At 38.4% G+C, this 14,426-nt stretch overlaps 1 protein-coding gene across 4 annotated transcripts in view; it reads right to left on the bottom strand.

Annotated features, from left to right (window-relative positions):
• LOC137260960 (inactive phospholipase C-like protein 2) overlaps window positions 1-14,426 on the bottom strand; it is a 70,162-nt gene that overhangs the window by 2,032 nt on the left and 53,704 nt on the right. For all 4 annotated transcript variants that reach the window (XM_067798538.1, XM_067798539.1, XM_067798537.1 and 1 more), the window contains exons 8-19: window positions 12,488-12,583; window positions 11,351-11,453; window positions 9,915-10,094; window positions 8,498-8,676; window positions 7,913-8,051; window positions 7,316-7,462; window positions 6,829-6,926; window positions 6,065-6,163; window positions 5,273-5,455; window positions 4,494-4,562; window positions 4,275-4,328; window positions 3,263-3,355 (exon numbers count right to left, since the gene is read on the bottom strand). In XM_067798538.1, coding sequence (XP_067654639.1) covers window positions 3,263-3,355; window positions 4,275-4,328; window positions 4,494-4,562; window positions 5,273-5,455; window positions 6,065-6,163; window positions 6,829-6,926; window positions 7,316-7,462; window positions 7,913-8,051; window positions 8,498-8,676; window positions 9,915-10,094; window positions 11,351-11,453; window positions 12,488-12,583 — 1,440 coding nt within the window. The remainder of the gene's footprint in view (window positions 1-3,262; window positions 3,356-4,274; window positions 4,329-4,493; window positions 4,563-5,272; window positions 5,456-6,064; window positions 6,164-6,828; window positions 6,927-7,315; window positions 7,463-7,912; window positions 8,052-8,497; window positions 8,677-9,914; window positions 10,095-11,350; window positions 11,454-12,487; window positions 12,584-14,426) is intronic.

Below are 14,426 nucleotides of genomic sequence, written 5' to 3'. Positions count from 1 at the left end.
TTTACAAAAAGTGAGTAAGTTAAGATTTAACATCACATAAGCAATATTTCAGCCATATTGTGACAAGAACACATGCAATATTGAAATCAAATATGTGTATACTATAAAAACCTGTGGTCAAAGCACAGTGAAACAACTACAATATCACAGTTACAACTAAAACTAGTATAGAAAGTTAAAACTAATAACACTATTTGGACAGTACAATGTAAAAACTGGGTACAGATCACCAACAGCTGAAGGTACATCACTATACTAGGGATCATGGGGACTGACAGTACTTTTACTACCTGCAATGGACCTAGCTGGATATATATCGACTCTTCAGCTGCTGGTGACTATGGTCAAATTTAGCTCAAATTAAAATCACAAAAATACGTTTATAACAGCTGATAAATTTAAATATCTGTTGAATGTTTTGGGACTTGCTTACCCTCTCAGGAGGGCTACAATTTTAAAATACTTCAACATCATTTGAGTGTACAGCCACAAACAAACTCAGTCACTAATCTAAACTATCAACAATAAAATATTTACCTATGTACAAATCATTTCACGAATCTAATGCTTTTAAAATGCAACAATTAAATGAGAACTGTTACTAGTAAAAAGATCCTTCATAGTTCATGATTTGAAATAGATTTCCCTTGTGATGAAATATTCAACAGTCAAACAGGACATGATTCACTGAGATTCTTGCATCACAAGGGATACAGAACTGAGGATTTTGCCTTTCAATGAATATTCGTGAGTATATCTTGTATGACCAATGCGACATATAGCAAGATGACCTCATCATATCTTGACTAACAGCCCAAGCAGGTGTAACTGATATAGTGTTTTATTTCATGTAACTTATTAATACCTACTTGGGTCTCCCAGTTCTGCATCTGATCATGAATGTAGGTTCTCATGCAAACTTTGTAACCAGAGTATGGAATAAGAAGTGCCGTCATAGATTTGTTGGGTGCTGGCTTGGCTGTAAAATCAGCCATTGTGTTCCCGAAAATGCCAACATGACTGGGTAACCAACAAAAAACGATGTCGCACTGGCCAGTAGCAAGATGACAGGTTCATTTACAAAAGAGCAATACAGCAAGTATCAGGGATTTATTGAAAGTAGCCCCGAGGTTGATGTTTGTTTGCAATAAGTGACTGCCAAAATTTGAAACTGAATTAAAACATTTTTGCAATTCTTAAAGGGGCACTGATGAGGAGCAATTTCCATGGACTGGACGAAACTTTTGTTATTGTTTTTCTCCTGTGAGTACCCGGATGATATCCCAGAATTCGTGACCTCTGCTGCGCAGTCCGTATGCGCAACTGATAGTTTAATTATAGACAGATCAAGTAAGGCGAAGTCATTTTTACTTCATTACAAATGCATTATGAAAACAAATGAAACATTTTGAAGGTTAATCATCTGCCAGTGGTAGAAATGGTAAAAAAATATTAGGACGGAAAGAAAACGAAGTCAATGTACGTCTCTATATTTTGCCTCATAACCCTAATTAGTTTATTGTCATATTTGTATGATTTTGAAAATTAATAAAAGAACACATGGTCTGCTTATACTTATAATAAATTTCTAACACAACAGCAACATTTATACGTTGTATAGATTGCCAATGTGGATCCTATTTCACACACATACGCGATCAAGTGTGTGTTTTCTGTCATATAGATTCTGCTGAATGCTACAACAAATAAATTAAAACAAAATGCGAATAATGAATGTAAACCAGACTAATTTTTCAGCAACAATGTCAGGCTACTACCTTGTTCAGGAATGTATCCATCAATATCCACATAAAAGAAACCTGCTAGAAGATAAAAGTAATTAATCAATCAGGGTGTTATCGGTTAATCCTTTGATCGATATTTGTTTTTGTAACTCAGCTAATAAACCCTCTTGCATCACTTACATGCACATATTACATAACATGCAATACATTTGCCATTATAGACCTTAATTTATAATGTTTAGTATTTACTCCAGACAGGCGAAATGCCAAATGGGAACCTTTGTTGAGTAACCGAAGTGGTGTTACGACTTATTATACCTGATATAAATTCATTAACTGACCATCCAGAGAATGATGACAAATAACATGTGTAGGTTTACACCATCAAATGCGAGTTACAGCAAGGAAGAGATTGCGAGTTTCAGCAAGGAAGATGCAATCTCTATGTCACATGCAGCCTGAAAACACTTATGGGCCGAACCGGTTTGAGGATACCAACGGAACTTCGTTACGTAAGGAATACGTACAGGCATTTGCTGTGTACTTGGGTAAATAGGTGTAATAAGTTTGTTTTTTTTACGTAAGAAAACTTTCAGATTTCTCCACCAAAGGCAAAGTCATCATCTTTTGTTTACGAAGTCAAATAAATCAACGGTGTGTTTTCATTATCATAAATAATTAACCAGGGTAATTATCCATACATACCAAAATTTACGTACGATATTTGCTATCACAGCTGAACCAACACTGAAAACTACCTGAATATAAAGCGTTGTAATCTTTCAGACTGGAACATATGACTTGCCACGTGTTTGTAGACATCATATTTTCACGCAACATGATTAAATATCGAGGTTAAAAACACAGAAATAGGAACAAGTTGGATCAGACACTATACCATACAAGCATCCGAAAAAAACTACACTGCTGGGATATCTTGTTACGATCAGACAAGGAATACCATGGATATTTTAAAATAATGGCATATGATGGGCATCCGACCTCCTGACTGTTTAGGTGAAGAAATTCTGCTAATATGGACAGGAGCCCCAGTCCCTTTGTCCGTCACAGTCGAGGGAGCGGGAGCTGACCAATTTGCAGTTTGGTTTCATAATTAGACCGCTGGCGAGAATCATCGCTCCACATCAGTGCCCCTTTAAGCTTAGGAAAATGAGGATACTAAATAAATTTTAATCTTGAGGAATGTTTAAATAGTACATAAAATCGAGCTACTAGTCATATCGGGTACTGGTGCATGTTTTGTGCTGCAACCATCTCTCCAAGATTTAGAAATCTGCAAGTTCTATCAGCTTATTGTGAAACAAACATTGGAAGTTACATCTCAGATGTTCACCACCTTCGTAAATAAAACGACAAACAGTTTGTGCGTGTTGACACACCAGGAATCAAACCATTAAAAAACGGATTCTGGCATGCCAAGGGGCTGCAACTCTGTTCAGCAAATTTCACAACATATATGCTATCAACAAAAAACAAACAAGCAGCAACTGACTCACCTTGGTCAACTTCTTGCTCTTCAGTCCAGCTTGTACACATACATTCTCTAGGTCCTCATGCCATTCCATCCCAGCTCTCTGACAATGCAGCAACTACAACAACAACACCAGGTTCATCTCAGCAGCAGACTTGCTAAGTCATGTTCTAGGACAATTCTATGTAAGTCTCACAGAGTTACCATGTACATTTTTTGATGAGTGAGTAGAGTTTTACACCTCAGATAGAATATTTCTACTGTGTGATCTTGGCTGATATGTTCTGAATTTGGGCCCAGCAAACCAGAGTTAGATACTCTGACCAAACATCAACTCCCTTGGGACACACTGATCAGTATTCTAAGGACAGGATGATATGCAATCAGTTTGAGCCACCCAACCAACACTAGTCAGCTCCTAATACATGTAATCTGACTGGTTGATCAGTTTGTTCTTCAACACAGCATTAAGCAAAATTCCAGCTACATGGCACCATCTGATTCATATTCTACATTCTAGTGATTGATATTATTATGACCAATGCAAGTACGGGGCTATGACATTACAACAAGTCACCATTCTTGTGATTGATTTCACATTCTAGTGATTGATGTTATGACCAACAATGCAAGTACGGGGCTATGACATTACAAAAAGTCACCATTCTTGTGATTGATTTCACATTCTAGTGATTGATGTTATGACCAACAAACCACAGCACGGGACTATGACATTACAATAAGTCACCATTCTAGTGATTGATATTATGTCCAATAATGCAAGCATGGGGCTATGGGATTGAAACAAGTCACCATTCTAGTGATTGATTCCAAATTTTAGTGATTGATATTATGACCAACAATGCAAGCACAGGGCTATGGGATTAAAACAAGTCACCAAGTGCATTCCCCTCTAACAGCATTGGTGGCTCAGGACACTTTCTACCACAAGTACCCATGGGGTCAAGCAAATTACCAGTGAAACTCAAAACATCCATGCTATAAGTTTGGATTGTTCAGTAAAAAACATGGCTCACCTTCTCATACACACTATCTGCACATTCTATAAGGTTTCTGCACTCGGTGATCAGCTGAAAACCAATATAAACATCTATCAAATTGTTCAGTCATATATCATGATTTCAGATAATTAGACTTTTCTTACTTTTAGCAGAAGTTCCAGTTTCATAAGTGAGCTATACTCATATGTTGGTCTTTCACTGGTGAGCTATGGTTTAATTCCAGCTACTACTCACATCATCAAATGACAGGAGAGCTTTTTTCAGTATATCCGGCAAGTTCCCTTGTGCTTCTAAAGATGGGTACTGCAAAACCGATAATCAATACATACAAACAAATACTGATGTCATCAACAAATTTAAGTCTCAGTTTGAGCAAGCAACATAGGATGCATATAATATGACAGGTATAATTGACTGACAGCAGCTGAAGGACAATTAGAGACAAAATGATTAAAGCTGATGTTGTCTGAAAGTCTTACACTTGAATTTGTTTGCTTGGTCATAAACACAGCGCTGAGCAAGTTTCCAGCGACGTGACAACATAGTACAAATAGTCAAGTCTGGTCCATACAATCCAGTGATTAACATCATGAGTATCAAGACTTAGTACTACCCTACAAACACATAGATGATTTATGATGAAGACTTCTACCATTAAAAATTCATAAGGGTAAATGGGGTGGCCATCAAGACTATAGCTTGCAGAGAGCAAAGAACAAATATCAGACTCACCTCATCAGTCTTGGCATATATCACCTTCATGACATTAGACTCACTTCTCATAACACTGTCAGACTCCCCTCCCCTCACCTTTCATGACAGAACAGACTAACTTCTCATGACACTGTCAGACTCACCTCTCATGATAGTGTCAGACACACCTTTCATGACATTTTCAGATTCAGCTCCCCTCTCATGACCCTGTCAGACTCACTTCTCTGACATAACAGACTCACCTCGCCTCTCATGACGTAACAGACTCACCTTACCTATAAAGACAATGTCAGACTCACCTCGCCTTTCATAACATATGTGAGACTCTGGTCTCCTGAGTTGGTGATTCTGGTGGACAAGAGTCGGATACACTGCTTAATGTTGGCGATGGGTGGCAGGCCACACGTCTCCTTGAAGCCACTCAGGGCTAGTTGCACGTTGTCTCGTAGGTCGGTGCCATCCCGCAAAGGCTGGATTGCAACCTGAAGATAGGACCAATGGCTGTTGAGCAAGCAGTCAGTGTCAATAGGGCTGAATAATTTCCTGGTGCTCACCTTTGAGATATATCACCAATTAAAAACTTACCGGGAGCATTGAATTTTCAAATTACATGTATTTCTGTTAGCTGTTCATAAATATTCAATGCCATTTAGAAACTGCTCAATAGTAAGTTTTGTTATATTTGGGTCTACACTTTCTCAGTAAAGTGTAGATTCTAGTAGTCTGTTGGGTGGTGTCCAATTCAGCGACAATGTCAATGAAAACACTATCATATTGTAATAAAGGTGCAAAAGTTAAGATATTTTACAGACACTTCCTATAATTACATTACAGTCCAGTAGAGTCTACACACAGACGTTTCACACAGTAAGACACTCATATGATTTGTTAAATCAAGAACACATGAACCATCACTTTTCCTTCTACAACAGAAACGGGAGATGGATATTCAGGTGTCTTTTGAATCTGTTAAACAGTAATCATTGCAATCTTCATCCCTTCCTTCACTGGTATTATGTTGGACTGTTACTTCATTATTAAGCAGTTTTTGATGAACCCATATTACCTTTCATAATATTTCCATAACCTACCTTGAATGTTTCATCTATGTTTTTCACTCCGACTGACTTCATGCTGGTGTAGTCCCGATATCGTTTTGTTTTCTTCACAGATAAGCCTCGTTTGTATGCCTGTGGTAGACCAGATACATTTAGTCCACAAGGAAAGTTGTTAAATTATTGCTTTGGACATATGTGCTTGTTGCCTTATATGTGAGTGAGTGAGTTGTTGCTATATATGAGTGAGTGAGTGAGTGAGTGAGTGAGTGAGTTAGTTTCGTTTCGTTTCGTTTCAGGCCACAATCAGCAATATTCCAGCTATATGGCAGCAGTCAAATCAAATCTGGACCGGACAATCCAGTTCAACAGCATGAACATCCATCTACACAATCAGGAACCGATGAAGTGTGTCAATCATGCCAGTGAGCGTGACAACCTAATCCTGTAAGACACCTCTTATGTCAAGCATAGTTGCCTCTTATGGCAAGCATCTTCATGGGTTACTGTGTGAGTTAAAGAAACATTAAACAGAAATGAGTGAATGCTGTTTTAATGCATACTCACACTGCTGATAGTGTATGTTTCACACCACAGTGAGTGAGCAAATACTGTTTTCAGCCAAAGAGTGAGTTAGTGACTGGTAACCCTACTGAAGGCAGCAGTAGTTTGGGTATATCATAGCAGATAATAAGGGTTCAGATTTTCGAAGCTCTCTTAACACTAATGAAAGGCACTTACCACTATTAAAGAGCTTAGAGAGCTTAGAAAATTAAGCCCAGGTCCTCAAACAAACTCACCCCACCACCTCTCTTGTTTGTTATTGCTACATGTACAAATAATGTACAGTTTTCAATGGGGTACCCCGTGTTTGACAAAAGCTGGATATGTCGGTAACCTGTGAAAAAGAATGGATAACAATCAAAAATAAGAAACTGACAATTAGAAAACCATTATACATTTTTATTCTAGCTACAGAATTTTGCAAGATATGTCACAAAAGAGAACCCACAACCTAAATGGAAATCTCCCTTCTGCTGTGATCAGGAACAAGGGAAGAGTTGTTGCCCTTAGATTGAGAATGGCACTTAAAACGTTGTTAACTTCTACACCTTTAGGTTCATATTCAGTCTGGTTTCTAACAAATGGCAATAAATCCATCATATCTTTGGACATGAAGTGGGATGAAAAAACAAACACATTATTTTCTCAGATACTTTTCACTAAGTTACTGTCCTCCGGCAGGTTATAGTATCCCTATGCAATGTTTCAACATAAGACATTTACCTGTTTGCATGCACTCAAATGGTATTGTGAACTGTCCAATGAATTCATCTCCAATATAGTCATCATCCAGAACAGTGAATCTCACCAAAGCCAGCTCTGGCAAGTTAATCTGGAACTCGAAGCTTTCATCAAAGATTGGATTATACCCTGGAAACAATCAAAATAACACATACAAAAGCATATATTAGGTTGATATTTATTTAAAACCATTTTCTGGTATAAATTAAACATGACATGACTAATTTACAGTTTAAGAAATTCATTCTAACAATTGCTATCCTGCAGTGAATATTCAGTGCAGACGGCAAGTTCAAAATGACTTCTCTCACAGCAAAAGGTGGATTTCACCCCAAACTTGCAAGTGAGGTGGGATAAAAAATATCAAATGATTTATCACAGATTTGGTATAGGTACCTGTATGCTGAAATAACTATGTCATGTAAGTTCCAACCATTCACAATCTAAGAATTCAATATTTTAATGTCTGTTGCACATTTCAGTTCCCATTACTGAAATCTGTCATCAACCCACTTCCACCTATAATTGACCTAGGTACACAAAACACAAAAATAGTGGAGACTAAGTGTTCAGACTTACCATTATGCGGCATAGTTTTTGTCCTCTCTTCAGCACAGTCCGACGGAATGCCGAACACTTCAATAGTAACATAGGGATCAGTCACCTCCCCTTTAGCTGCAGAACCCTTAGGCTTGGGGAAGTTCTGACCGCTAATAATCTGTAAGAAACAAAAAAAGAAGAGGTCATTTTCACATTTGTCTTGATAAAAAGGATTTATTGTGTGGTGTCTGCAAGTCAGTTACTGAATTATTAAATCAGCAGCAAAATTTTTAGTTACTGTCTAATGTCAAATTACCATTGCAAAACACTCGCATGAAAAATATATATACTTGCCGAAGAGTTTGAGGGGAAATATTTGTTAAGACCTCTCTAAGTAGTATTCATCTTGATAAAAACATTCCATAGTATCAGTGTGGGTATCATCTTACACAAAATATTTGTTTAGACACAACATTTATCATTTTGAAGACAATTTTGGAGGGACACAAAGTTTACCTTCATACTGATCATTTGTTCAGTCTCCATACTGACCTGTACACGGGATATTTGTTCAGTCACTTTATTCATCTTTACACTGAATACTTGTAATGACACCATAATCACCTTTATATGAAGTATTTGTGGGGACACCCCTGGAATGACCTCCCTGGTGTTTGCACTGAAGTATGAGATCTCTTCTCGCATGATGGCTGGTTTCAGTACAAAGCCACAGCCTCCATTCTTGTGGAACCAGCCGTTATAGAGATCCATCATGAGACCTGCCGTCTGGTAGTTCAGGGCAACTGGGGAGGAAAGGCAGACATTATGTATGTCATACATCAAAATATTCTCAGGAGAGGCGAGTGTTTGAATTGTTTGTTTGTTTGTTTGCTGCTTAATGCTACACTCAGCAACATTCCAGCTACAGGGGGGCAGTCAGTAAATAATCAGGTCTGGGCCAGACATTACAGTGATCAATATCATGAGTACTTGGGATACGATGACATCTGTCAACCAAGTCAGCGAGTCTGACCACCCAATCATGTCAGTGTCCCCTTATGACAAGCATGGGTTCAATTCTGACTCAGCCCTAGATGGGTTGTTCAGGACCAATTCTGACCCGCATCTTCATGGGTACATGCATGTCTGCAACCATGAGGTACAGTCTATGTGTGTTAATTTACCATACAACAAACACTTTAGTTGGTCCCTTTGAGCCACTTGGTTCTTAATTCTATTTTCCTTCAAGTCTCCACAGATGTACATGTAAACAAATTCAAAATGTTGTAATAATTAGTAAATGGTTAAAAAATCATCAATAAAGGCTACAGAGTAAAAGTAATTACTGCAATACAGTGGAAGCTGTCTAAACCAGCACTCACTGGGACTAAAGCAATAATTCAGTTTAGACAACATGCTGGATTGTACAGCTGATGATGGATGTACAACCCACCGACAGGACTGAAAGTTTATGCCAGTGTTGAGAACTTGCTGGATTGGACAGATGCTGGTTTTGACAGCTTTTACTGTACAGTCAAATCCTGAATGTTGATTACCAGTGTCTTGATTCTTATGCATAAGTAAACGTACCTTTCTACCTCGACCATTTTTTTCTACCATCACAGACATACCAATGTCACAAATATATCAAGAAGTCGAATTTATCACTTGGTCAGCGATTCAACTCACTGAGATTTGAGTGTATATCTCTCCTCAAGAGAGCAACCAAAGATGGTGACCCAGTGAGTCTTAACAGAGTCTCAGAGCAGAAACACCCTGATAATGTATGCCATCCAACAACCTTAATACAACAGCACTTCTTCAGCTGCATGTACTGCATGATTAACACAAACACCTTGTCCTTGGGGCCCTGGTGTTGGGCGCTGAGTGGAGAGTTGGAAGTAATGTTCGTGCAAACTGATCTCTTTTTATAGGAGTACAAGGATAAAGAGCAATAGCTGCATACTGTACCTCCAACTTTACCACCATTTATCCATAACAACGTATAACACATGCACAGCTTGTATGGGAGTGCCCTTACCCATTTGGCAGCCACAGTTCCAGAGATCTTGGGGGTTGTAGTTGCTGGAGTCGATACGCATGCCGTTGGGGTAGATGCGTGACAGGAACCGCTTGTTGTGGTTGACGTATTCCTCTGGTGAGGACATTGCCAACTTCAGAGCCTGGGACTCGCTGTATGAGCAAATCTCCCAGCACTTCTCTGAAAAATAAATTACATATGACATTTTCAAAGAATCATATTATTAAATCTGTAATCTGATTGAGAATTATTAGAATAAATGTGTTACACCACTACTTGTCCACAACTGTGGAAGGAGGTGAGCTGTATTTCATTTATTTCCAACACACCTGTGCACAAAACCTGCCCATATTAATATGAAATACATAGTCATCCACATGCCGTTGATTTATTTGTGAAAACTGATATAGACTTCATCTTTCTGCAAAGCAGCAATAGTCATGTTCACAAGCATTGCCATGACTCGCTGAGTAGAACTGTACTATACTCTGTGAGCCATTTCAAAAGAGAATTATCCATTCCATTTGCAGAGGAATACTATCTACTATAGCATAATATACTGCTACAAGTTAAAGTATCATGTTCCGTGGTGTTACACATGTAGATGTTGGCATAACATGATGACATTTGAAGATACTGTGGATAAAAACTTCTTCATAGTTTGTGGAAGGCCTCAGTAGCCCTGACGTGTAATGTGTCAATGCATCATACTATGTAGATTATCATGACCTGATTAATGTGACATGTTTAGAGCAGTCACGACAGGAAGGACATGGACTCTTAAAGTTCTGCATGTCTTAGTTAAGTGAACTATTTAACTAACACTTAAGACTCCGAAATCTGTAGCATATAGCAGGTAAAGGCCTTGGGAAAGGGAAAATAGTACAGTTCATTGTGAGACAAACAGTGAACAAGGTTTAATACATCTACTTCCTATTGTCTAGTGGAAAAGGTATCACTGAGCTCTTGTTTGGTTTCTAATATTCATCCTATGATGGGCCTTACCGTATACCTGTTACACCAGAAGAGCACAACATGCTTTTCAAGTGACACATGTCAGACCACTCTGAGAACTGGTATACTGGGTAAAAAATATATGAAAGAATCTGCATGTACAATAAATGTTAATCAGAGCCATAATTATTTCAGGGCCTTAGTATGTAGAAAACAGGATCTGCATGTACAATAAGAGTCAATCACAGTCACACAGTTGGCTCACAATATATCATAGTACAGACAGTATATTGCAATGCTATCTATTTGCCAATACATAGCCCTACAAGCAATATGACAGGCTGAATATTGTGTACATCAGGGTACAAAAGGACACACTCGCCTGAGTCACCAAGTGCTTTTGGTCACTTCTTACAACCAACATAAGTAGCTGGGGGCAATTGTAACCCCGGGCCCTTCTAGGACATCTTTTGTGTACTTACGGTTCTGCTGGGACGCCTGAAAGTCTTCAAATCTCTTGGACACACAATACACAACCATGTCCGACAGCTCCTTAACCAGTTTGTGTTTCTTAACCGACCCTTCCTGAAACACCAACATCCAAGGATTCTGCAGTCTAATAACCAAAACACAGACAACTACATACAGCCAACAGATTGAGAAAGCTCTAACACATACATGTCTGAAAATTGAAACAGCCATGAAAAGATGCATTTTTCTACCAACAGGCCATGTTCTGAATGCCATCAAGGTAAACAAATGCATGCCCAATAGATAGACATGGCCGTTCAGTCAATCGGTTGCATAATTTGGCAAAAGCAGTGCAGTTCCTTTTTCCTTTCAGTCTCCATGATACAGCAGAAGAAGCATGCGACTTGACATAAGGCAGGTAGGTCCCTCTGCATGTTTCACTGGCTGAATTCACACAGTATACAAAGCTAGGCAAAAACCACTAAACTTCAGCCATTTCTGCATGTGGGAACAATGCAATCCCTGACTTTATTTACCAGTATGCTAGATAGTGTTCTTCATTTTGTACATTATGGAAAATGGTGTTTGTGGCAAGGCTGCTAAAGACCAATCCTGGCATGGACAAGGACCAAAAACACCACAAGTGAATCTTGTGACTACTTAACAGGTACACACTTATCAAACAGCAATCGGCAATTGTCTCCAAATAAATAGAAGTATCTCACAAATCTATGTATTCAGGATTCCAAAAGCTTACACATATGGCATTACAACCACTTAAATTCAAACTAGATTTATTACAATAATAATTTTCACTATATGAAAGAAACTAAATAATATTCAAATCTTTTAGCAAGATCTCACTGACAACAAAATATTTTTGTTTTTTCATGGTTTTTTTGTTTTCTCAAACTCTTTGCAAAAAGAAACATTCCAGTCAACAAGCCTGAAGGTGGCGAAAAGCTTCAATTTTACTATGTTTCATAGTTATCAAATAGGATTTTCTTGTACACTGAGTGGCATTTAACAATACACTATTGCCAGACTGGTGGCTTAAGTCACAGACTATAACCGAGTCCTTTGAAACTTGAACTTTTACCTAGGATTCACCACGTCTCCTTGACACTGATCTTTAACCTTGACCTTACCCGTTTACTATTTTTCTTCTTGTCAGGTTCGGCACCTTCATCCTCATCAGTGACATAGCCCTCAACTGAGCTGCTTGAGATTGGCAGTTTTTTACCCTGCAATAAGCATGAGTTAAGCATGTGAACAAGGCAACTAGATCTACTGATACCAGCAAGGTGAGGTTAATCTGGGGTCCAGATAGGGGACGATGTCAGAAGCCAGCCAGGTCATAAAGTCCACACCAACACAGCATATAGTATACAAAAACCATGCCAGAGAATAACCAGTCTCAAACATACTCCAAAACAGACTCCACTGGGCATCAAACTCACTGTGATGTTACAATAGTCATTGACAGGTCAGGTCATAGCATAGCTGTTATATTTCAGTTACTGGTACATCTATTGAAGTGACTCAATTTCATTTCCAAACACTTAAACCATTCATGCCAATAAATAAAGATACGATTGGGAAACATAAATATGCAAAGTCTATAAGAAATTTGAACCTATTTCTGGTAAACTTCATCCTTCAGTTGGAGGTATCAGGACATACCTGTATTTCACCCACACGGGTGGTGTTGGTGTTGTATTGAGCTCCTGACCAGGCTGTAAGCACTATTATCTTACCTCACACATGAATGTCGCTTTCTGATTGGCTAAGCGCTATTTAATTATTTTCCGTGTACCCCACTTACAGGCGATGTATTATTTTCAATGTACACTGCTGTGAATTCCAAACTCTTCTGGTTCATGGTTGTACTTCTTTGTCTCGAATAACATTGAATCACGCATGAAGCACGGAAATTACTGATGCCTTGCGATTAAAAATCGATGGAAGGGAGATACCTCTAAATCTGTTTATCTTGTGTCGTCTGCAAAATGGCAAAATTCAGATGTTCGGTGTGATAAATACGTTGTTCACTGGTCCCTCGGGCCTGAGGAACATAAACAAACCTTGAGGGTACATGAGCCCATGGCCCCCTTGTGACCAGTGAACAACTTATAATATGCATCCGGACCTAGGCACATACAGATGTATAATCATATCAAATCCTTCAGCTGTAAGTATCAGGACATACCTATTTCACCCACACAAGTGGTACTAGGACATGACTATAATCAATGGCAGAACCAAGAAAGTTAGAACCAGATCAGTTCCTGACAATTGGATATACTTCATAGCTGCCTCGTGTGTAATGATGTATGGGACATGCAAACCTGAGCTGATGAAGGGTCTTTCTTGTGAGTGAGATGGTTTCATTGATAGCAACAGATTTGTTTGTTTGGGAAATCACTGCATGTGAGATATTTCCCAAAGCAATGCTTGTCACTGAACTTTTTTATATGAGGAAATCCACCAACATGGGTACAAGCAACACCTCTGGAACTCCAACTGGCATTGATCCGAGCCCAGTGATTAGCTGTTCATTATGTCCATGAAAATTAGTACTTACATTTTTATCCTAACTTGGCAGATTATTCACACAAACTAAGCAAAGGACTGTATTTTTATGTTTAAAGTTTCATATCAAACACAAACATTTTGGACCTGTTGACATGTACGTCAGGAACATAGAAATGACCTGAAATCATAAAATGAATTCTTCTTTAATAAACATGTGTGGCACATCATGGTTCAGTAGTTTAGATTCACAAGGATTTTTAGACTTCGTAGTCTTCAGTCTCCAAAAATGCAATTAAAGATCTTTGAAGGCTAAAATTGCACATTTGGCTAATAACTTAACAAACTTATCAACACACTTCATCTCCCTCAAATTCAATTTTAGGAGCCAAAATATGACTGGCTGAGGTGAAAGGTACACTCACAATATCTGATCAATATCCAAAGAAATGAATAAATTTTCTCAACAAGTCTGAAGTGTCTCTCGCTTATCCTCCAATATTGATTGAACATTCCTCTGTACGACATTGACAACACAGCCTGATCACTCACCAC

This window comes from Haliotis asinina, chromosome 14, assembly GCF_037392515.1.
Source record: "Haliotis asinina isolate JCU_RB_2024 chromosome 14, JCU_Hal_asi_v2, whole genome shotgun sequence".
Taxonomy (NCBI): domain Eukaryota; kingdom Metazoa; phylum Mollusca; class Gastropoda; order Lepetellida; family Haliotidae; genus Haliotis; species Haliotis asinina.
The sequence above is the reverse complement of the archived record's forward strand: the minus strand, read 5'-3'. Positions and strand labels throughout refer to the sequence as shown.